This window comes from Zeus faber, assembly GCF_960531495.2.
Source record: "Zeus faber genome assembly, chromosome: 5".
Lineage (NCBI taxonomy): Eukaryota > Metazoa > Chordata > Actinopteri > Zeiformes > Zeidae > Zeus > Zeus faber.
The window spans coordinates 20947075-20970821 of record NC_137192.1 but is presented as its reverse complement, the minus strand read 5'-3'; the positions used below and the strand labels follow the sequence as shown (position 1 = coordinate 20970821).

Below are 23747 nucleotides of genomic sequence, written 5' to 3'. Positions count from 1 at the left end.
GTGAGAGCAGATCTTTGCTGTCATGTCTTTAGAGCGCCGATAACATCATAATGAATCAACATTTTACTGTTGCATGTTGTGCTGCAGATACACAGGAATCAGGTCATCAGATTATTATACACAAGATTACTGTGTTGCCAAGATGACTTGCCATATATTTAGTGATCATCACTATTTTATCAGGGATTTTAGCTAAATACTCATTTAAAGGGGACCTATCATGAAAAACTCACTTTTCAGTGCTTGTGCATATACATTTGGGTCTCTGATGGGCCTACTAACACACAAACTGTGAAATAAGACATATAAAAAAAACTGCAGTTGAGGGAAATGTAAGTACTAAAAAAATATGTTTCTTTCTAAAAAAAAAAAGTATGTGGTACATACACTGTAGGCTGCACTGCGCAATCCACTGTGCGTTTCTCCAAACAAAACCAATACAAATAGTGTGTCCTCATTGTATATGTATTTATTTTATTCTATTTTCCGACGTTTACCGATTGAATGAAACAAAATAAATCTCCGTGCGGTGTCCAACCAGTCGGAAGTCGGAACAAACTTTTGAATGAGGCCTTGTAGATCTACTGTAATAGGAGTGAAGATTCAGGAAACTGGATTGCTTATTTCTTGCCTCAAATTTGTTCAGAAACAAATTTTGGTGGAGTGATAAAGTGAAAATCCCTCGAAGTTTACGGACTCAATACAACGAAACCCAACCGAGCCATGCTCAAACCCCACTGGCTCACAGAAGTGGGGGCCTCAGTAGGGCGGCGCCACCAACTGAAACAGAGCGTCCTGGAACAGGATGGATGCAGAGGCATGTTAGAATGGCTAGAAGGCATCATCTGAGTGGTATTTTCAGCAAAATAAATTCAAAAACATGTTTGGGGGACCTCAGAGACCTGTATTTACCCGTTGAAAAGGAGCATCATAGGTCCCCCTTAAAGTTATTCACAATCTATATCGATATAAAATTTAGTATGTTTTTGTGTGAGGCATATTGTTTTTTTTGTGTTTGAAATATGCCATATAACTAAAGTCTGTCTTATTTTGACTAGTACCTAGTATATACCAGACTATATGGTTAATATTGGGCTTTATAAGCATGGTTGCAGTAGATTGTGTGCCAATCCAATATATACAGTATATCCAATATTGTGAGCTCGATATAAAACACCAACCTAGTGGCAATTCAGGGAATTATACAAAGCCAAATGTAAGAAGTTAATCTGCCTTCATTGCTGGTGAGGCCAAAAAACAAAATTGCAACCTTTTGATAACCTCAACATAATTTGAGCTGCTTTACGAAATGAGTACTGGCATGATTCTATGTTATGTAAACTCCAAATGACCAGCTCTCTGCCTCGAAAAATGTCCTTATTTTTTAAGATAAAATCGTCTTTATTCCTGAGCTACAGAGACTTTTGGAGTGAAGAAGTTCCAAATAAGGAACCGTGTTTATTCTTCCATTTAACTGGCAAGCAGATAGATATCAACTAGCCAACATTTTATTTATTCACCAGCGTCTCTGCATTGGGCTGAGGCTCGTCTGGACACTGGACTGCTCTAAAACAACATTCCTGCGCTGAGAAGTGAGAGCCCACGCTGATTTCATAAGCTACACTTTTAATCAAATCATCCTGACAAGCGGCTCACATCAAATTAATAATATTGTGTGAGAAACTCAAGAGTCTGATGCAACACGATCCAGTTGGAAAGAGAGGGCGGGAGAGAGAACGAGGTCTAAACAGGTCTCACAAATATAATTATATTTTAATTTCCTTTGGATAACAGACCGAGAGCTCACACACACACACACACACACACACACACACACACACACACACACACACACACACACACACACACACACACACACACACACACACACACACACACACACACACACACACACACACACACACAGCTTTCATTTGCAAGTTTATGGCTTTGGTGATCTTGCTGCACTGACAAGACTGACAACGCAAAATTATATTCAATTTTGATACAGTCATAACAAATAAAAATAGAATAGAGTATTTTTACTTGTCTAACTATTTTACTTTACATTCCCTTTTTTAATTTATTATACTACTTTTTACTTCAATTATTACCATATTACTGTTTTCAATTTTGTTACCATTATATTTTATTGACATAACTATTAAAATGCTATATTTAGTTTTAGATAATTTACTATTATATATGTTAGAATATTATAAGCATGCTTGTTGCCAGAATGGAATGAATTCAAAATCTATTCACATCTATTTACTTTATCTTGTCCTGGTAAATATATGTTTTGCCTGGCTTGGAACAAATATTGCTCGGGTATATATATTTTTTTAGTTTTAATACATCTTGTTTTCTTGTTTAATAACAAGATCAATTGATTGATTGTACTGAACAAACATAAACACCTTTGTATACTTAGCCAGTCACCATCCAATGCATCCTGTTGTGTATGCGTGCGTGCGTGTGTGTGTGTGTGTGCACGTGCACGTACATACACACACACACTCCTGTGAAGGTCCTTTGAAAGCTGAAATTAAACCTACAGTACAACAACACCCCCGCCCCACCAACACAACTCAATATTCCCAGCAGTAAATTTCTCCTCTTTGTGGTTTAATCAAAGATCACAACAAGGGAACCACAGGTTGACCATGGGAGCAGCGGGAAACAAGCCTCGTCCATCTCCGTCACCTCTCCCGCCGCATAATAACAGCCCGCGCGGTTCTCCCGTCGTCGAAGCCACGCAAATCAATTCCCGTCCCTCTGCGGTTGTGCCCTTCACCGTGCAACGGGGGGATCTTTTCAATTGTTACGCTCCTGCCGAGGACACCAGCGAAGTTTAGTGGGAATAATCAGAGCCAGAGTGAGATTCAATTACTTGTTATGAGTTATGGGTTTCACTGAGGGACAGGGAAGCCATTTATGGGCAATTTGACCGCCATGGTTATTATCTTTTTGTTTTCTATTGAATTGATATGTGGCAGGTAATTTGGGGATTTGTACTATATTCTCACTTTTGTTAACAGGTTGAAATCTTCTGATAAGAGGGAACATCCTGTGACTAAAATGTCACAGCTCCCGTCCTCGTGACGGCCGACGTTTGGATCAATCGCTTTTCTGCCGCTGTCGTCCTTGAGTCAAAACTCACCGTGTCACAATGGGGATGGAAATGTCAGCTAAATACTTCAGATCTAGAATGCCCTTTAGCTGTTCGTAAACAGAACCGATGAAATGATAATGAGCTTTGGGCGCTGTCATTTACTCCTGCGTTTGGAAAAAAAACATTGTACTCTCAATGTAAATCCACTGAATCACCACGGTCAGGAATCACGCTTTCATGAACCGATGTGGCAAATTGTACAAACTGATAATAAAGACCTATCAAATCAAACTGTTTTGACTCGATCTATCTAATGGTTGATCGTTTAAAGATTCCACCCTGATGGTACTGAACTATTGAATAAATGGCACTTAGTTTGGCAAGTAATGATTTTCCGTGTCGATGTTCAAACTCTGACAACGGTTGTTGACGTATGAAGCATTAAGTCCATGTTAAGCTGTGATAAACAATAACAGCAAATGCACGGTTCCATTAACAGGGAATCCAGAGGGTGGTGTGATTTTTGAATCATCAGTGATTTTTGAATCATCTCCTCTTTTTAACCAAATTAACCAAAGCAAAAGCTGTCATCAGTCATTCTACAAAAGGGCCTAATTTTCACATTATGTTTCATCCCTTTCGAGACTCTCGTACCCCGTAGGCCGGTATAATTAAGAACATAGCGTTTCCATTACCTTCTATATGAGTGGCAGGTCCTTGAAGGCCCTGCTGTGTGATATACATTAGCAGTCAGGTGTTGAAGGGAGAAAGGTAACCCTGTTATCAGCACTTCGGTGTCACACCCAAAACTGCTGCCCTTGCAAGAAGTGGTGCAGGAAGACGGAGCAGGCTCATTTTCAAGTAACAGGTACCTTATAAACGGGGTCAGGAGGTAATACAATACGTGTAACAGCATTAGATGGTTCAATTCCAAAAAACGTTGGTAACTAGTAGGGGTGTCACGATGCCGATTGGAAATCGAAAATCGACCGAAAAGAGGGTTTGATTTCACCCTTTGAAATCCCAAGCAGGTTTGCGCTTCTCCCCATATTTTTGTGGGTGATACTGTCTGACATGGATCTTGACCGCCAAGACAAAAAAAATAAAAAAAATGTGATCTCTAATGTAACGTTATCTAAAAAAACAAAAAACTACGTACTGTATCGCTGAAGTGGAGCTTTCGCGCAGGGGGGGGCGAATCCTGAGCCTGATGATCCGGCTCACTGAAAAGAGCCGGCTCTTACGGCTTCCAAGCACTTTTAAGTATGAAATTGTATGAAATATTTTGTTTATATTTATTCCACTACAAAAAAAACAACATTATTCATAATGATTAAATGTCACTGGACTCAAAGTTACTTATTGAGAAATGAGGCTGTAAGCCTCTCCCCTGATAGAAATACATTTTGGACGGATGATTCTCAAAAGTAAAAAGTGCCTTTCTACCTATGTCCAGGTTAAGGCAGCATCTGCAGCCAAAGCCCCTTTAATTATGAAACATTAGTTTCACAGAATTTAGCTGGGAGCCGAGGGTCCGTGTTTGAGCTGCCCTCTTTGTGGCACGATTCTTCCAGGATCATCCGACGCCGCTTGTTCGGTCGCCGAGCGTTCGTCGATGCTTCAGCAAACAAGTTTGGGGATTCGCGGCGTAGTTCTGTGGGCGGAGATCTGTGAGCGAGGGGCGTTTCCTCCTCAACAGAGAGTTTGGGCAAAAGCTCAGGGAGCTTGAAATATCAGCCGCCATCAACAACACCCACCCCCGTCGCTGTATCACTGAATTTGCACGAGGAGCGAAACAGTAAGTTATTTGTAACAGGTGTCATGGCGGCGGTAACCTTGCCAAGCCCGAACATTAGGAACAACTCCTCCGTGTGCATTTACACCCACAACGGAATAGTGGAAACACATCTCGAAGACAAAAGAGGCCCCATCAATTGAAAGTCATTTCAAGGTGGGCGCTGCGTTGAGGAATGGTTTCTCATAGCTCAATGGCTATATTTGCGGGGCTTTTTAGATAAAAAGGAAAAAGACAATCCGGCGTCTATATTAGGGCAGTGTCCTTTTGCAGATCCAACCTGAAATTAGATCAAAGGAGAAAAAAAGCCTTTACCCTCCAAAAATAGTTGCTAGCTGAGACTGATATAATCACACGCTGAGATAAGAAAGGAACGGCGCTGAAAATTCAAATGGCATATTGGGTCAGACTATAATAGCTAGATAAAGATAAAATCTTGTCAGAGAAGCTGGTCAGCGAAGCTTAAACTGTTACAGGATTTTGATTTTGATTTTTTTTTGTTTCTTCCGTGGCTGATGCTTGGCGGCTCGGCGGACTGTGCTGAAGATTTAGAGGGTTTAAAGGAATATTGAGCGAGAGAGAGCGGCCTCTTCTGATTACACTGATCTACGCTGGAAAGGGTGTACATGCGCTTTCCCCATCACAGCCACGACAAAAAAACATTTTTTTTTTTAAAAGCGCCTCTGTCCCAAAGCGTCGTTGAGCAGTACAGTACTCATCAGAAGGGTAGAACACAACCAGAGTGCACAACAACCCTCTTCAGACTACAAAATGACATGTCCCTGCTTGTTCCACCAGGACACAATGGAACAGCACAATAGGCTGTGCCTTGAGTGTCAGCCCAGTACGTCTGAGTGCCTGCGGTAGCGCCGAGAAATAAATTACGATCCAGGTTGCACAATAGTCGAAAGAAAAAAACCCCACGACTACGTATGTTAAAAACCATGGTTGACACGGGCACGATGAGGCGACGCAGATAACAGATCGAGCGCTTACGCGGTTTTCAGAGGCTGAATGCGACGGGCTTTTAAACGGCTCGTGGGAATTGGCCTCCAGCAGCCAGCGAGCGAACTAGTCCCGGAAAATGAATCGATGCTCCTGGCGAATTTACTTGGAGAAATAGCCACAACAGATGGGAGGCCGGTGCATGTATTGAATCAACAGCCCTCTGGGGAAGAGGTCCGGCGTTTATTGAAAACACCGCTCCTCTATTCTCATTCAATTGCCGTTTTATTTGCTCATTTTGTGGACCAAGATTGCAGCTGCCGCCGGTATCCGCTATAATGGAGAGTGAGAGTAAAGTGGGAGGGCGAGCGGAGCGCAGAGGAAGCGACGAAGGGAAAGGAGAGTAATAGACGTGGCGAGTAGAGTTAAAAACAGAGAGGCAGGACAAAACTGAAGAGGACGGAGGAAGACGGAGGGGAAGTGACAGAAAGAGAAGAACAAGGCGAGGGAGAGCTCCTGGGAAATGGGGCCCGGCGCCTCTGGTGTGACAATTTCCCCTGAGGACGGCTCCACCGCGGAGGGGGGGGGGGGGAACACCGACCGCTGCACAGCCACAGGTCGGCCTGCGCAACCCTGCGGAGGTGGGGGGGGAACAGCTGTTGCTCGGCCTCCTGGGAAGTGCAGGCAGCCCGGCGTGCGGGCGGCTCAGGTGCCACAGTCACCAAACGGGGGGGGCCCTCGATGCAGCTGCCGGGGGTACTGCGGGGAGGAGGGGGGAGTTGCTTTCGGAGACCCATCGCCTCCTGCCCCCCCCCCGCCCCCCCCCCCCCCCCCCCCACCTCGCACCACTAGCCGGTCACCAGGCCTGGCCAGACCAGAGTCCATCAGCGTCTCTCTCTCCCTCCCTCCCTCTCTTCCTCCCTCTCTCGCTCTCTTCATCCATCAGGAGTACCTTGGCGTGCGATCCACTCCGCCCCCCGGCGCCCACTGCGCTCCCCTCTGTTCAAGCGATAACCCATCATCGAGGCAATGGACACAATTCACCCGGGGCCAAGGTTTTTGAAAAAAAATAATTCCTTCCATTCTTCCCGTCCTCCTTCCCTCCATTCTGTTTTGGTCCCCCCGCCCCACCGATTCTTCCTCCTCGCCTTCCTTTGTTCCTTTCTTCCCCGCTTGCTCCCTCGTTTCCATCCACCTTGGCAGCCAACCCAATCTCATAGGTTCCTATGGGCTTTTCATATTACTTTGCATCACATCCGTTTTTACTCTCACTTGTCTTTCCTCCCTCCCATGGATGCCTCGTGGAATTGCTGAGAACAGCACAGGTAGCGAATTTCTCCGCACCAGATACAGAGCTTTTTTTTTCTTTTTTTTTTTCTCGGTGAAGGAAAGAAAAGAAAATGGAGGGTGGAAGCAAGTTGATACCTTCAGCTAGCTGCAGGGGGGGAATTCAACGGGGATGGAGGCACTGGGAGGGAGGTTGGCTGGTTAACGCTTGTCATCTTACGACCACTGCTCAAAACTATTTATTTTATTTCTTTGAATCAAAGACGCTACAATGATGTTTTCATGTGTACCTACTGAAAGATTCCCATGTTATTCTTCTGTAGACATATGGATTCATTATTCGCTCAATGCACCGTGCGTGTGTTCTTTGCTTCTAATTCGAAAAAGTGAAGGGAAGGTTTCCGTGAAGTTCGGACCAAAGTCCGCAAAGCTTTGACTCGGCGGGACAGCGACGACAGAAAAGAAAAGAAAAAAAGAAAAAAAAAAAAAAAAAAAAAGAGCTGAATGGAGGAGAGAGGGAAGGAGGGAATGTACGAGGGTGACCAGAGGAGAGAGGACAAAACTAAGCGGAAGAGGAGAGCCAGAGCTGAACGGCGGCAGGTCGGAGTGGAGCTGGGAGGGGAGCAAGGTGCAGGAGACAAGAGGAGTAAACAAAAAAAAGGGGGGGGAAGAGGAGAAAAGAGAGATGGGACGGAGGAGAGCAGACGAAAGAGGATGAGATGAGAAGAGGAGAAGCAGGGAGAGGAGTACGAGGAGGAGAAAGGAGGGAAAGAATAGGTTATGAGAGGGGTGGAGGGGAGGGGAGGAGAGGAGGGGAGGGGAGCGGTGCAGGGGTGGAGGCTCCGGGCCGCATGTGAGGGCAGCACGCCTGCAGTTCTATTATCAGCAGACAGGAGAGACGGAGGTGTGAAGAGAAGAGAGGAATGGAGACAGCGGGGGGTGGGGGCTTGTAACGCCATCTCCACACTCCACCGCCCAAACCGGAGCAGATAGGGCAAATGTGTTTCTGCTCAGCGGTGCTGAATTATTAAATAGACAGCGAACGGAGAGGCCGGCGCGCGTCGGCCTCCCCGCTCGGCTGTGGATTAACGAGTCGCTCAACGTTCGCCACGTTCGGTTTGCTCGTGTGCGTGTGTGTGTGTGTGGGGGGGGGGGTATGGGAATGGGCGGGGGTATCGGGAAAGTGCCGCAAGCCAATGTGTCCTTTGTGGAGGCAAATGCTCACCACCTTCAATCAACTACAAGGGTGACTAGAATATTCGAGCACCGAAAGTCTCTGGGACGCCTGTTGTATCAACGCCGGTTGTGAAATCTCAATTTAGCCGCGCCATCAAATTCCGGCCGCTCAAAAGTGATCGAGCCACGCTGGACGACCGGACGTCGCCGCGCTAGAGCGTTCAATTCTGGCCACCACACGGAGGAAACGGGGCGTGCCACAGAGGGTTATCTAGCATTTGCAATCAAAGGGTCGTTGGGTTCGGATCAAATATATTTTGCCATTTAAATCTACGGCTTCTGTCTTCCCCAAGTGAAGAGTGTGGGGATTTTGAAATGCTGTGAAATTTCTACTCGTCCCCTTTAACGACAATGTTGTGTATGATGCACCGATTCACTGAGAGGAAAGATTGAAAGGCGTGGGAGAGAGTGTGTGTGTGTGCGTGCGTGCGTGTGTGTGCGTGTGTGTGTGTGCGTGCGTGCATGTGCGCGTGTGAGAGAGATCGTGCGTCGGGGGAGTTGCGTCATAAAAAAAAAAGAAAACAACGACCCAGAAGGAAACAACATCAGAGTGAGGGAATTATTGCCTGGTAAGAAAGGGGAGGCGACAAGACTGCTAAATACTTTGCAATGGTGGAGGCGAAACACTGCCGCTTTAATTAAGCAAGAAAAACCATCACTAAAACAGGAGCGCCATGAAGAAATGCATGGGCCCCTGTTAAATAGTAGTTCAAGAAAAACAACAAAGCTTACAAAAAAAAAGCTGCAAATCACTCCGGTTTGAAGCATGTAACTTAAAAAAGGAGCTCAGGGCAATCCTTTCTTAACGGGGCGGTGCGTTTGCAGTGGTGAATTCAGTGGTGAATTCAGTGGCATCTTGCGGTGAGGCGGCAGATCGCAACCACCTGAGAACCCCTCCCCACGGCGACGCATCATGGCGGCCTCCGTGGAAGAGGCGGCGCACGCCCGAAACTATGTATGTAGATAAAACGTGTCATTCTAAGTTAACGCTGACGCGATTCTTATTTTCATGGGCTTACACACCTCATTTAAACACGCTTATGAAAATTTGATATAATCTCTGCCGGGTCCGTTCCGTAACTTCTACACACTGCGCGCGTTGGCAATTGTCCCCGCAGAATTGCATTCAGAACATTATTTCAACATCCGGTTTTTAGCCTCGTCTTCAAATCGCAAATCTGAAGTGAAGTTAAGTTCGCTCGTTTGTCAGTTAACACTCTCCTCTGGCCGTCACTTACCACACCACTGCGTGAGGGAAAACGGGAGCGGAGAAAATTGCCTGCAGATTAGCTGGAGCCAGTCTCCATCTTAACCTGAGCGACCTCCAGACCGGCCGCGCCGTGTCACACGGCAGCAAAGTCTCTAATCTTGGCTTTCACACTGCGACAAAGACAGACACGTTCCCTCCGCCCGCCCGCGCTCTCGAGAGCGGTGATGAAGAGCCGGATAGAGGCGGCGAGGGAGAGGGAGCGGGAAAGGAAAAAAACGGAGGGGTGGGCTGGGGGGGGACCGAGTGCAGCGGCAAAGAAATGATACACAAAGAGAGCGATGAAGAGAGAGGGTGATAAAGAGAGAGAGAGAGAGAGAGAGAGAGAGAGAGAGAGAGAGAGAGGACGGGCAAGGTGGGGAGAGAGAGAAGGAGAGATCGCTGTCAGGGCGATAAAGCGCCACAGGCTGCCTTAATGAAAAGCCTCTCGTTGCGATGGGGAGATTGGCCGTGGGACGGGCGGCTGATTGGAGCAGTGGCCGCCTGGTGCTGTGGGCAGACTGAAGTATTGAGGGGAGCGGGGTGACACGGGGAAGATTAGGCCGCTCTCCTGCAGGTAGATCGAGAGGAGCGCGCAGAGGAGAGCAAGGGGGATTGTGGGATCACGGCCGATGGTAGCCTTAGTGTGTGTATGTGTGTGTGTGTGTGTGTGTGTGTGTGTGTGTGTGTGTGTGCGTGCCGCTGTTGTTGTTTGACTGTTATCACGTCAGTATTTTGAGTGAATCTTGGTTTCAATTCTTGTTCGATTCTTCACTGAGTTTGGGAACGGAGTTAGGGAGTATTCGATTTGTCTCCCCTTCCAAACACACAATTAGTAAAAATAAATAAATAATTTGACAATTTGCCATTTTCCTTAAGGCTCTCTCTGCCACGGACAGGGAAATTGCATGACACTGAGGATGCAGTGTGTTCAACAGACTGAAACCACACACACACACACGCACACACACACACACATACACACACACACACACACACACACACACACACACACACACACACACACACACACACACACACACACATATATATGTGTTTGGCCTCAAAACCTGCCTCAAGGAAAAGTAGTAGATGGGCGACAGGGGACAAAAAAATGCAGCATACCGGCGAAATAAGATTTTTTTTAAGCGGCTTGACAGCAAACGTTGTTCACAAGCAACAAATGTCGGACGACAAAAAAAGAGCCGAACCGAACATTGATCAAATTTTCAGGACAATATATAACGTAGAGTTGAAAAAGAAAAGGATGCATAATAGGAACCCTGGTAAACAAGCTGTGCCCCGTATGATATTACTGAGCTGTACGGCCAAATGAGTTGTGTTTGCAAGGTGAGTAATGCTCAGACGGGTGAAGATATCATTACTATGGACAATGACGCATAAATGCATACAAAGCTGAAGAATTACCTTATAGAGTCCTCTGCTGTTATTCATCATTTGCTTTTTCAGAGATATTGCGCTTCCTTTTTTCCTGACGGAAAACTTCTTGCAAACTGTAATGTGCTTGCGTTCAGGATATTTCAAATGCAATCGACATTGTTTCAATGACATCATCACTCAGTATATTTGAAATGACAAATGGAATCATGGACGGAAATGCAATACTTACAGAATGAATAATTCAGCAATATTTTTGTCTGCTATTACAAACATTCTCTACCGTCCTTTTTTCTCCTTCCATCTTTGGCTTTTATTTTGAAATACTCTTTCGGGTCACCTTATTTCTATTTGGTGTTATTTTCAAACCCGAATGAACCTCAAAAATGTCATCAGCAGCATGACAAACAACGCGTCGCTACGGAATTAATCGACACTTTTCAGAGTGTTCCTGAATCCACAGTGGGTTTAATGAATGACGCTACTTTTTCCCCGCAAATACACAAGAGAGATGCACGCGGTCCGGTGGGTTTTAGAACATGTACCCGGCGACGGTATACACCATGAATCTTTCATACCTTGACAGGTTTCTTGCGTGAAGACTCCGCCTCGTTGTTCTCGGCCTCCTCGTGCTCCTTGCTGCCTTGGGGCAGGTTGGAGTAGTTGGCCAGGCTGCTGAGCAGCGACGACACCATGGGGCTGGTGTCCATCTCCTCCTACAGGGGAAGGAACACACGGACAGGAATGAAGACGGCGACGCGGGTCAGGGTCAAATCCTCCTCCCCGGGGTTCTTAGAAATGGCAAAGAAAAGAAAGTCCATTAACTTCCAAAGCGCCGCTATTTTAATGATACTTAACTGCGCGGGAGCCTGGATCAACCGGCCAGCGCTGAAATTCTCTTTGCCGAGTTTGAAGCCAGTTTTGGTTGAAATTGGCTGTTCTTTCGGGAACATTTCACCGCCACGTAACTCAATTCCAAGAATGTCTTCTGCTGAATAATTGCACGCTGGAGGCGGGGTTCAGAGCATGAGCCAGTCATGTTCCACTTTGTTTCAATATAGCTATCCTGTTATTGACCAACCACTTCCACTTCGTCGAAATGCAACAATGGCTTTGTTGAACGGCTGTGTAACAAGAGTTAACGACTACTTTGGTTTGTTGAATAGAGTTGTTTTTCTTCTTGTAGAACGTAGCTACTCTTACTTTGCATAACATTTCAACGGCGAGGATTCCAACAAGGGCTTGGAGGCAGTGTTTTCATTTTTTAAAGACTTTATTCACTGGGGCATGGTTTAATTATCATTAAAAAAAACGTCATTAGAAAAACACATACTACCAAACTAATGTGTTCAGGGTATCAAAACGATTTGAAGCGAGAGCCTGATCCACACTGACAAAATCTACTCTGCACCAAAAGTGACATTGAGGCATTTCACACCTGCTAATGCTGTTGGACTGGCCCCGTCAGACACCGTTTGCTCCGGACAAAAATTGATTAAATTTTTTACATTACATTACATTTAGCAGACGCTTTTATCCAAAGCGACTTACAATTATTCAAACACCGACGCACCCATCAGGAGCGATTAGGGGTTAAGTGTCTTGCTCAAGGACACTACAGCATGCTAGCAGGAGGAGCCTGGGATCGAACCAGAAACCTTTGGATTACTAGACAACCAGCTTTCATTTCACCCCGGGGTCCCCCCAACCCCCAACCCCCTCGGGGACACCGGACAATTTCCATTCTTTTCAAGTCGCAATGACAAGTATTTGTTCGCACAGGCACTGCACTGCACCACGGGGGAGCTGTCCGTGGTCCTATGAGAGTCAATGCCACCTGTGGTTCAATTCCAATTATTACAAATGTATCGCGACAGGATACAGTATTACTACAGTATTACTGTCACTACTATGATTTTTTTTTTCTCGATATTTCTGAGTTTAATAGGAATTCTAAAACCGTTTTTGTCAACGTCTGTAACGCCTTTTTTGTACGAGAAACAATTAGAAGTTTCCGGTTACCTTTGGAGTGCGTTTTGGAAACCACCACCGACTGCCCCGTCCAAGGCATCACTACCTTCGGATGCCGTGACAGTATTTTTAATTGTGACAATAACAAAGAAATAAGTGTGCATGTGTGTGTGTGTGTGTGTGTGTGTGTGTGTGTGTGTGTGTGTGTGTGTGTGTGTGTCTGTGTCCTCTGAGGGAGTGCACAGGCGTCATTTGCACACAGTACATTGTGTTTTTATTTTAGATGTATTTTACTTTACAAAATGTTCTTATTGAACAGAACTAAAAAAAAAAAAAGCACCGTGCCCTTGTCTGGATTTCAAGGGGGGGGGGGGGGGGGTGCATTTGCCCACCATATTTGCTACCGTAAGACAGCGTGGGCATGCCGGTCAGTTTCATGACCGTGACCCCGTTCGCACTGGAATCTGATATTGGCCACATTTTAAAATGTGAACACCCAAACAAAAAAATGGGGTCTGAACAACAAATCTGAATTGAGCACTGAGGCTGGCAGTGTTAAAATAGCCTAACTGCATGTGGCTATTAGCGCCGGTGTTATTGAAATGGACGCTATTGGCAAGGAGGCTCATTTGCATAGAAAGTGGCCAATTTTGCACCAAATGTATGAATAATACCTCATTTGAATACGCGCAAATCACACTGAGCGCACCGAGACGCTACTGCCGTGGCAGCGCAGTTTGCGGTGCATTTCACCGTTTGCACGTGCTTTGTGAATTAAACGCTCACTTTTTCCGCTATTTGCCCCGGTTTAGCGGGGATCCATGAAAACCAGTTGAACAAAAGCCCCTCAGTGTCGAAACTTTATAGTTATAGTCCATCTCCATCCAGCCTCACACCCTGCTTTTCCTCTCAGGTTGTCTTCAAATTGAAAATGGCCGGTGTGGTTAAAAATTGAGCAGTGAGAATCATTTACCATAAATTTGCCATGTTGTTGACGTTGCATAACACCAGGCTGCTGGTATCAATAATGGAGAGGGAAAGCGAGAGCAGCGACCACTTAAACAAAAGTTTGGAGCCGACTTGCGCGAGTAACAAGAGGAGGAATGGCTGTGAGGAAATGCTTTTATTTCGGGGTGAGTGGCTGTGCCAGCCTGGATAATTATAGCTCACGTTTTTGCCCGGCACTGCACGAAGAACGGCTTCAACTTTTGAACCGCTGCCGCTTAAAATCCGCTATTGTAGCAGGGCGTGCCGCGGAAAAAAACATTGGGATTTAAATCAACACGTTTTTTTAAATGCAAACATTCCTTGAGGTGGCTTTTAATGGTCCATCCTTTCCCGTTGCCAGTCCAAACCAGAAGTAAACAGGTTTTTTCGCGGCTCTGCAAGGGAGCCTCAAGGCGATGTGGCTGACCCACTTGAAATGGGGAAGGAAATGGGGATTCTTTTTCTTTACATCTCCTAATTGGGACGACCGGGGTCGGGATAAGGATGATTTAGGATGAAGCACCTTCCCCGGGAGCAGGTGTAGATCATTTCCGCGATCGAACCCCCGGACGTTTTTGTCTCGGAGGCAACCTCTGACGCCATTAGGGCCGCCCTGTCCCCGTGGCGCGCACGGAATGGATGAATCTATTTTTTTGGATCGAAAATAGGTCTATTAGAAAGATTTTTTTTTTTTCCTAGGACATATTGTGTGTTATCAGCGGGTGCTTTGCATTACATTGCACTGCATATTTGTATGAAAGTATGTATATGTATGTGACAAATAAAAATCTTGAATCTTGAATGGTTGTAGCGGCGATCCAGGTTCTCAAGCAATATGCACTGATGTTCAAATAGACAACTTAATTAATATCAGTATGTCACAGGCTTGTTAAGGCCGGTCCTGTGTCCATACTGTATATACTGAAGGAAGCTATTGAAACGTGTGGAAGGTCCTGAGAGTTCAACATGGTGAAGGTAAGAGGCTTTTGTTGGAGTCCTCTGCTGTAGCGGTTTGTGAGCTACTTGCGTTCACCGAAGCTTCCCACTTGCCCTCCAGACAGTAATCACCACGGCTTGACGCTTCCTCTTGTCCCAAGGAACATTGAGGAACACATAAAGGACTTTTGGGGCGCAACGAAAATGTATCAAACAATGTGTTTTTCCTTAATAGAGGTATACGAGGAGACATTTACAAGCAAAATGATTTAATTTATACAAAAAGTATGTTTTTCATTATTTCGGTTTCAAACTGCATTTAATTATTATGTGATGTTTGAACTTTAAACTGCTTTAAACTGCGTAAACAGTATAAACGGTATCAACGGTATGAACACCTCGATAAAAAAGTAGTTCTTCTTAGCTTTAAATGCCCCAAAAAGTCTCCTCAAAACATTTGGTCTTGTTTATTGTATAAATACATTGATTTAATTATTGATAAAATAACAAGCAATCAAGCTTTATAACAATATAATAGAATCTAGAAATTTACATTTTTGGGGAAACTCACAAAAGCTGAAACTGTAAACAATTTACACTTGATGTTGCCTATTAATAGAAGGGAGCCTGCATGCTCCAGAGGAAGCTGTGGCTATTCAGAAGGTTAATGTTTTGGCATAAAGCTGATTAGATCCGCCCCAGGGAACTGAATTTAATTCCAATAAGTAAAGGTATCATGTTCAATTTCTCACGTTTATAACAAACTAAATTTCAAGTTTGCATCTCTCGATACACACAGTGTGTGTTTACTGATACGGCGAATGTGGCGTTTCAGGGGAATATTCATCAGCCGATAAATATGGGATCGGTCCATTCCAAGTTGTTTATCAAACTTTTTGTTGAAAAAAATTGGCATATTGGGCTGAATTTTGTACAACTTTTAATTCGCATTCACACACATACATTTTACAGTTTGCACACATTTATATTTAGCCGCAAATGCGAGCGAACCACTCGCACTGTTGAGCCCTGATTACCCTCATTAATCAATGTCAAATTCCCTTCTCAATCACTGCGTTGTGGGTGTGTGCATGTGTGTGCGAACGTCCTGGTTATTACTATTAGCAAAGGTTGCACATCTATCCTAAAATGTGAGAACCAGAAGATGTGTGTGTGTGTGTGTGTGTGTGATTGTGTATACCAGTCCTGCAGCACACTGTGAGGAAAAGTTGTGTATTCATGCCAATATGTGTGTGTGAGAGCAAATTATAGAGTAATGGGAGTGTGTGTGTGTGTGTGTGTGTGTGTGTGTGTGTGTGTGTGTGTGTGTGTGTTTGTGTGTGTGTGTGTGTGTGTGTATACCTCAAACAGGGCCATGTTCTTGCCATCATACTGCTGGCTCTTCTCTGCAGCATCACTGCTGTTGATGAAGGGACTGCTCTCTTTAGGGTTGTTGTCACCTGGAACAGAGAGACACATATCAAGTTAGTCAGACGAGCAAAGCCTCACGTTCAAAAAGCTGAAATTTCGGAGTACATCAAACTGTCTGCAGTTTTTGAAATGGTTCTTTGATTATTTTGTTAAATAAATGAAGAGGGAAAGAAGCTTGTGGGATCAATGAGTCCAAATAAGTATAAGAAAGATAAGTACAATTGTACTGCATATTCTATATCAGTGAGACAAGGGTAAACACAAAATAACAACAAAGCAGATTTTGGCGAAGAATTAAGTAATTTGTTGGAGGAAAAATATGAGTTATATATACATTAAATTTAAAAACTAAATTTAACAATGTCTACAAGTGCTTCATGTGAAGGGCGAAATGATCCAAACAACCCTTGCACCCTTTCTGTGCACCAGCCACTGGCAGAAAAACCAAGACGAAGCCATTGATTTAGAATAGTTAGTCTCTCATTAATCTTTCGAGTCAGTCTGCAAAGGTCATTGGGAGCTATGAATTGATCTCGATGATGGATCAAAAAAAAAACAAGACAAAAAAAACAACAACATTTTGTAGTCAGGCACAACAGGCAGATTGTACATCAATACTGAATGTGTAACGCCTCAAAGAGAAAACATGTCTTTCCGAGCGATGCTCCTGCCGTGGCCAAAAGGGTCGAATACGAGTGCCTTGCTCGTGAGAACCAAGGACTTTTTGGGCTCACAATTTCTACACGCCGGCTGTCCAAGGTTGCACTCCACCCTGCCTTGAAAAGGGACTCCATTGATCGAGTTCAACGAAAAAGAGACGCCGGCGATATAAAGGTCTTCGCAAACTTATCGACAACTTACACACAGTACATGTCGCGGCACATACAGACACGATTGGAGGCGCGAGCCGTTCTGCAGGGAGACGGCAGATTGCAGTCCTTCTGGCCCGGGTCTTGTCTTGGATGGAACACGGCGAGACCGAGTTATTTATAGCCCGTCTCCCGCAGGCATGTGCTACAGCACCCAGACCGAGCTCGCTGCCTGTCGCTTCGCACACGCACACGCACACGCACACACACACACACACACACACACACACAGGTAGGGGCGCGAGAGAACGTGAATCGGAGGAGGCCGTGAGCAGAGGGCTCGGTGACGTCAGGATGGGTGGCGGAGGTTTTATGTGGTAATCCGTGAGATTATTTTGTTCAAAAATGCGCTGGCAGGAAGGCACTGGTTGGGCGCGCGCAGGACGTGGAAGACAGCCGCCGCGACTTTGACAAACCGGCGTACGTTGGCTTGTTGTGGTGACCAAGAAAATAAAAAGCAAATCAATTCATCAGAAGAAGGAATACTTTGGAGGAAAAAGACGGAAAGTAAAGACAGAGACCGGGACGTTGGATAAAAAACAATTTAGAAGATAAAATTTTCTTAAAATGTTCTACAGGATTTATCGGTTGGAATTGACTTGCAGTGTCATGTAGATCCACCAGCTACAGTAGGACAAACTGCATCGCACTGGGTAAAAAGAGAGGCCCCGGCACACAGACGTCACACTGTGCTTTTGCAAGTGCCCTCAATTTATTTATCCATTTGCTATTTTTACCCTTGCAAGACCAATGAGGAGGATCCATCACATGTGACTCTGCTTGCTGCTCGTATCACTAAAGAACGCTGTCACGTTGGCTTTATACCGGAGAGCTGAGATAAATATCTGGTCACGCCGGCAAACATGTCCTGTACATGCGCACTTTCATTTCAACACAAATGTGCCTATGCGCACGCATGCACGCACGCACGCATGGGCACGGGCACGGGCACGGGCACGGGCACGGGCACACACACACACACACACACACACTTAAACACACCCCTGCTGCCACTCAATGTCACCTCTCGCCTGGCACAGATCTGGTTATCAGCTCTGCTGGGTGCTGGAATGAAAGGGTAATTGTATTTCAGTTGAGGAGGCAAGACGTAGAGAACGGCCTGGTGTCAGATACAGCTCACAATTGGTCCGCGTAGCGTTGAGTAACAGTACACAACACTACACTAAATGAGTACTTATAGTAATAGGTGGACTGAGATAACTCAGGATATTTTATGGACAACCATGTCATGTTTTTTTGTTTCCATTTTATGCTGCTCTAGTAGGGGCAATGTAGAATGTCTCTCTTAACGGTATTCCCTTTATTGTTCGAATTTCTCAATTTCAAGTATGTCGACTTGAATCTGTGTTACAACTAACATTTGGGTTCTTCAGTGACCTTGAACTGGGGAAATTACTCATCTTAAAAGTTAACACTTGGATATAAATCTCTAAATTAAGAATAAATGATTTGTCTATGTATTTACCAAATTTTTTTTAAACAAAATATAAAATGATGAATGATGAAAAAAATGATGAATAAGAAGATGTGATCTTTGCACGGCGCCACTGACAAGTGATGAGGAGTGATGGGTGAGAACTATCTGACTCTGTTTTATTGATCTTGCACCGAAAGTGGTGAGAGCTGGCTTTTATCGCTGCTTCTCTCTCTCTCTCCCTGATGGAGACAGATGTCCTTTCTGTCACTCCTTCTCTCCTCTCCTCACCTCAATTCCCTCACCGTCTCCCTTTCCCTCTCACCCTTCTCTTGCGTACTGTGCTGCAGTCGCTCCCTCTTTCTCTCAGAGGACCGGCTTCGAGGGTAAAAAGCCAAAACGCTCAATGTTGACTCTTGAGGAGCTGAGTCAACATTGGCACAGCAACCACTGGTTGATTTGGTGTGTGTGTGTGCGTGTGTGTCACACCCATCATAAATGCCATCGATAAAGTAGAAAAAATTTAATCTTCACTATGTGTGTGTGTGTGTGTGTGTGTGTGTGTGTGTGTGTGTGTGTGTGTGTGTAAGCATCTGAGTGTGTGTGTGTGTGTGTGTGTGTGTGTGTGTGTGTGTGTGTGTGTGTGTGTGTGTGTGTGTGTAGTTTATGAAGATCACAAAGCCTCTTCTTCAGCATCAGCTGTAAAGCCAAGGTCAGTTCATCTTTGTTTGGGTATTCAGGCAGCTGTATTTCAGCCATGAAATTAAAGGTAGAAGGTATAAATCACCAATGACTTCATAAAAAGCGTTTTGCATTTTACCACCAAAGCAAGGTTCCTGCGAGTGCAATACCAAAATGAGAATTCTTGGCCGAAGCTTTGGCCAATTTCAGGAAACACTGGGACACAAATACTGAAAACCAAGTACAGGTATTTGTTTCGTTTGCTTGCCAATTATTATTTTTTTCTTTAACCATTGCATACATTTAATAAATAAATCATTTTGATTATACTTTCCGGCGAAATTCAATCACAAAACTACAAAGTGATTAAAAACGCCTTTTATTATTGATGTCCATATCATCTTTTGGAATGACACCGTATCAGGTTTCTATTCGCAGTAATGCCTGCTCCGTGCATCCGGTTCGGTATAAATAAATCACTGTGTTCATGTGATTCGGCAGCATGACACGAGAAGTAACAGCTAATTAACGTCGTGCGGCCCTAAAAGAAATGCATGAAGCATATACTGCAGCGCTCATGTTGGTTATTGATTTTGCGTGCATTGGAAGTGGATGTTTGATCAATGCAAGATTTGCATAAATTAAGAGAATGGTGTAGCATACAAATGTAGTAAAATGTCTGCGTGTACACACCAGCTTCTGTATTGTAAAATATCAGCATTTTACTGCTTTTTTGTCCGTTTTTTATCTCCACATAGACAGTCTTCTATTAGTATTTTCAGTCCACATCTATTAGTATTTACCAAATAATCAATCTCCCCTCTAACTTACACAGTTAAAACAGCCATACAAAGCCATACCAACGTGGCTTTTGATGCCTGTTTGTTGGATACGGTTCACATATTTCTGACATTCGCCATTCACATTCACGGAAGAGGGCCGCGGCTTAAACGGCATGGGTTGCTGGCGCTGTCTGCACGGGTCATCGATAACTGGGCAGGGCCAAACGCGGTCACATTTCAGTCAAAATATTTTGGCATTTTTACTCTTTCGACTGTCTTTTGTAGATTTGGTGACATTCCATGCATCCTTAGCTTCTACACAGCTCATATTTCTACATTTCTAAATAAAAGTCTATTTCCCGGTAGCCCCTGTTACACAGCAGTGCATTGCATTTCTATCTGTGCAGAACGACCTGTGACTCAATTCTTAAGTGAATTTAATGACAATGTAAACAGCACACAAACAACTATGCCAAATTTGAATTGTTATCCTGGAAGAACAGTTATGGATTTGCTAAAGAGAAAGAAATGAAAAGAAATAGAAAGAAATGGAATACTATTTTTCTGGCCGATTCATTTGTCTCTTCTGCTCGTCACCTCTGGAAAAACTCGCGTTTGCCTTTAGAAGAAACGCCCGCCCCCCGTTTTTCCAGCTTGATGACGCGACGGTGGAACGTAGAAATGTTTAAAGTCAGAGACGACGGTCAGAATTTTAAATTACAGTCAAATCTGGGATTGGCGCCATTTTATGTGCAGCATTACTTCCTTGCTCCGTTCGGTAAAAAGAAAAAATTCACTGGAATGAGCCCAAGAATGATGGGAGGAAGTTTATAAGCAGTGTTATATACTATACAAAGACAGGGCATGATCATCTGTTGGGGAATGGCTAAATGCTTCGAGGTAAAATTTGAGATCGACCAACGCAAATTTCGTGCAAGAACTCAGTACTGATATAAATACTGAAATTTCCATGAAAATGAATAGTGCCTCAAAAAAAGGTAAAACTGATTTTTGAAGAGCTTGTGTATCACTGCGTTGTTTCAACAAACTCTGATATCATGTAAAAGGTTGACGTGAATCCGATGCAGATAACCCCATCAAGCTAATGAAAAAAAAAAGTCAGGTTACAAACCTTAAATCTTGGCAAAATCTGCCGGGCTGGGCCACCCCCACCCCCCTCACCGGGCCGTCTGGGCCAAAAATGACACGGCCAATTTTTTGTCCCAGTCCAGCCCTGCTGTCAACTGCTGGAACTGACCGTTAAAATCTGGCCATCGTCCCAATGATTTACTTATTGAGTCCTTATATGTCTATATCTGGTGCTCAAAGCAGAATCAAATCAAATCCAGAGGATTATTTGCACATTTTCATCACCTCCGTCTGGTGGAAGGCAGAGGTCAGAACAGCAATAGTTAACAATGCAAGAAGAGTTATGTATAAATACATACTTTCTTTTTAAATTGCATTTCCAACGGGGTAGATGCACCGATAATATACAGTGGGAAAAAAAATAGATTTAGCACAGAGTTACATGCCTACAGCCGCCTACGGATTTTGTAATAAATAGATACTCCCTCACTCACAACACTTGCTTCTCTTCCCTCCTCTTGCCATGGATTCACCACCACACGCCTTACAAAACAGAGTATCTTTTTACCTTACGACCATCTCTCCTTCTCTCTTTCTTTTATTACTCTGTTCCTCTGCGGCACGCCGCCAGTCTCCCAACCGTTATGAATTGCATGATGTGTATTATTGGTTTGAACACACACGCGCAGATGATTGCGTTAGGATGTTCTGCTCTCCGAGCCGGTGTTGGCAGGGCACAGCCGGCGCCCTTATCAGTATGCTGGCCGGGGCTGGGGCGTCATATGAATTTTAATGCAGCCTTGCCTCATAGGTGACGCCTTTGACATGATCCCTCTCCTTAGCCTCTCAATACCCCAGCAGACCCCCTCCTCATTGGCTGCCGTGCCACCGGCGCTCCATTGGCTGACAGGGGAGCGAGGCAAGAGAGGAACATCCCTGCTCGCCTCAGACATGCATGTGGACCACGCATGTCGCCGTCTCATGTCTGTAATGTCGGATGACGAATGGGCGCGTTCACCGCAAAATGCCCCACGGGCGTGCACCGCCTCGCCGCTGGCTGTGCATGTCAGCTTTAATTTTGGTGAAATTGCAGCCCTGTGTAATGCATTCCCATCATCCATCCGGGAGCGGGGGTGTTTATTTAGTTGAGGAGAGTCTTGACAGACGAATAGAAGTTGTTCCTTCGCCTATTTCCCAGTAGCTGTTAGTCCTTCTATTTCCCCCATCTGACTGGAGAGAACGCCTTCACAGGGGGGAGGGAGGGGTACGTAGATGTCGCCAGGATCGAAAGGATGCTGCAATCACAGTACAAAATGGTGGATGCGGAGAGGCCTTGAGACAGTTCTGCTAATGCCTTCCCAAACACCGATTTTATTTTTTTCCCCTCCATGAAATTCTTATCTTTCCACTTCCGACTTCAGCGTTTCAATTATAACCCTGCTTCAATTTTAATACTATCAGAGTACACTATAAAATGTCTCTCTTTCTCTCTTGCTAATAAGGGCAAGATTAAATCTTCACCGTTTGACATTGGACTACAGATTACAAAATCTTTCAGTTCCTCTATTTGTGTGTAAGCCAGCAGGCATCTGTGCAACACTGTAAAGACTGCAAAGCAGACTGCATTCATTTTCTATACATCAGATAGTAGGACACAGCTACACTGCAGGCGTAAAGAAAATCTGCAGCACATTGTTAAGACTTCTAACTTCTATTTGTTACCCGTAACATCAGCCTCACGAAAGACTCCACTGCTTCTGTTTTCACTCGTGAATTGAATTCTTAAAAAAAACGAGAAAAAATAACCATTAGCACGATACACCCCTTTCAAACCTTTCCAACCGAAAAGGAACAACCTTCTCCAGCAAAACCTCGACTTGTAGCCCGATCCACAGGCCTTTCAGCATGTTCTGCGAGCAAGCAAGTGCAGCACCTGTCAGGCAAGAAGGCTGTTCCTGAGGAGCACTGAGTGTATCGCTATATAATGCCAGCGACAGTGAACCCCGGCGGGGCCTAGCTATCATGCTCCCTCAGGTGGTGGACTGGCCACGGGAGAAGACCCAGTGTCGTGTCGGGTGCCCAGGCTACATGCCTCCTGCACGCATGGAGACGGCCTGCGGGGGTGGGTTGAGTTGGATGCCCACTGCTGCTGTAATTGGTAAGCTGCGGAGCTTGACAGGACTGGAGGTAAAAGATGAAAAAAGGAGAGAGCGCTGGTCCTCGCGGAGGTGAGGGAGGGGGAGGAAGCGGCATGGAATGGATAGAGCAGGAAGGGAGGTGAGTTTGAGTGGGATTACACACCGGTGAGGTAATTGGCCGGGGTGCAGAGGTCACCCGCACCTGCTATCGCTTACCTGTTTTAAGAACAGAGGGGGAAGAATAAAGGCGGAAGGCAGAACAATGTGGGGGAGGAGGAGGAGCAGGAGGAGGAGGAGTGGGAGGGGGCTGCACAGGAGGAATGATAGCACCTACAAGATTGACATATTTCCGTGGGGTCATGGATTAAATATTCACCCTAACTTATCACACGACAGGAAACCAATT

The 23747-nt window shown here is 45.0% G+C and overlaps 1 protein-coding gene across 4 annotated transcripts in view; it reads right to left on the bottom strand.

Moving 5' to 3' along the window:
- The window catches only part of slc12a5a (solute carrier family 12 member 5a), a gene marked incomplete at both ends in the record, with an annotated part of 163653 nt that overhangs the window by 34857 nt on the left and 105049 nt on the right, over positions 1-23747 (bottom strand). For all 4 annotated transcript variants that reach the window (XM_080001484.1, XM_080001485.1, XM_080001486.1 and 1 more), the window contains 2 exons: positions 11601-11738; positions 16279-16376. In XM_080001484.1, the coding sequence (XP_079857610.1) occupies positions 11601-11738; positions 16279-16376 (236 nt within the window). The remainder of the gene's footprint in view (positions 1-11600; positions 11739-16278; positions 16377-23747) is intronic.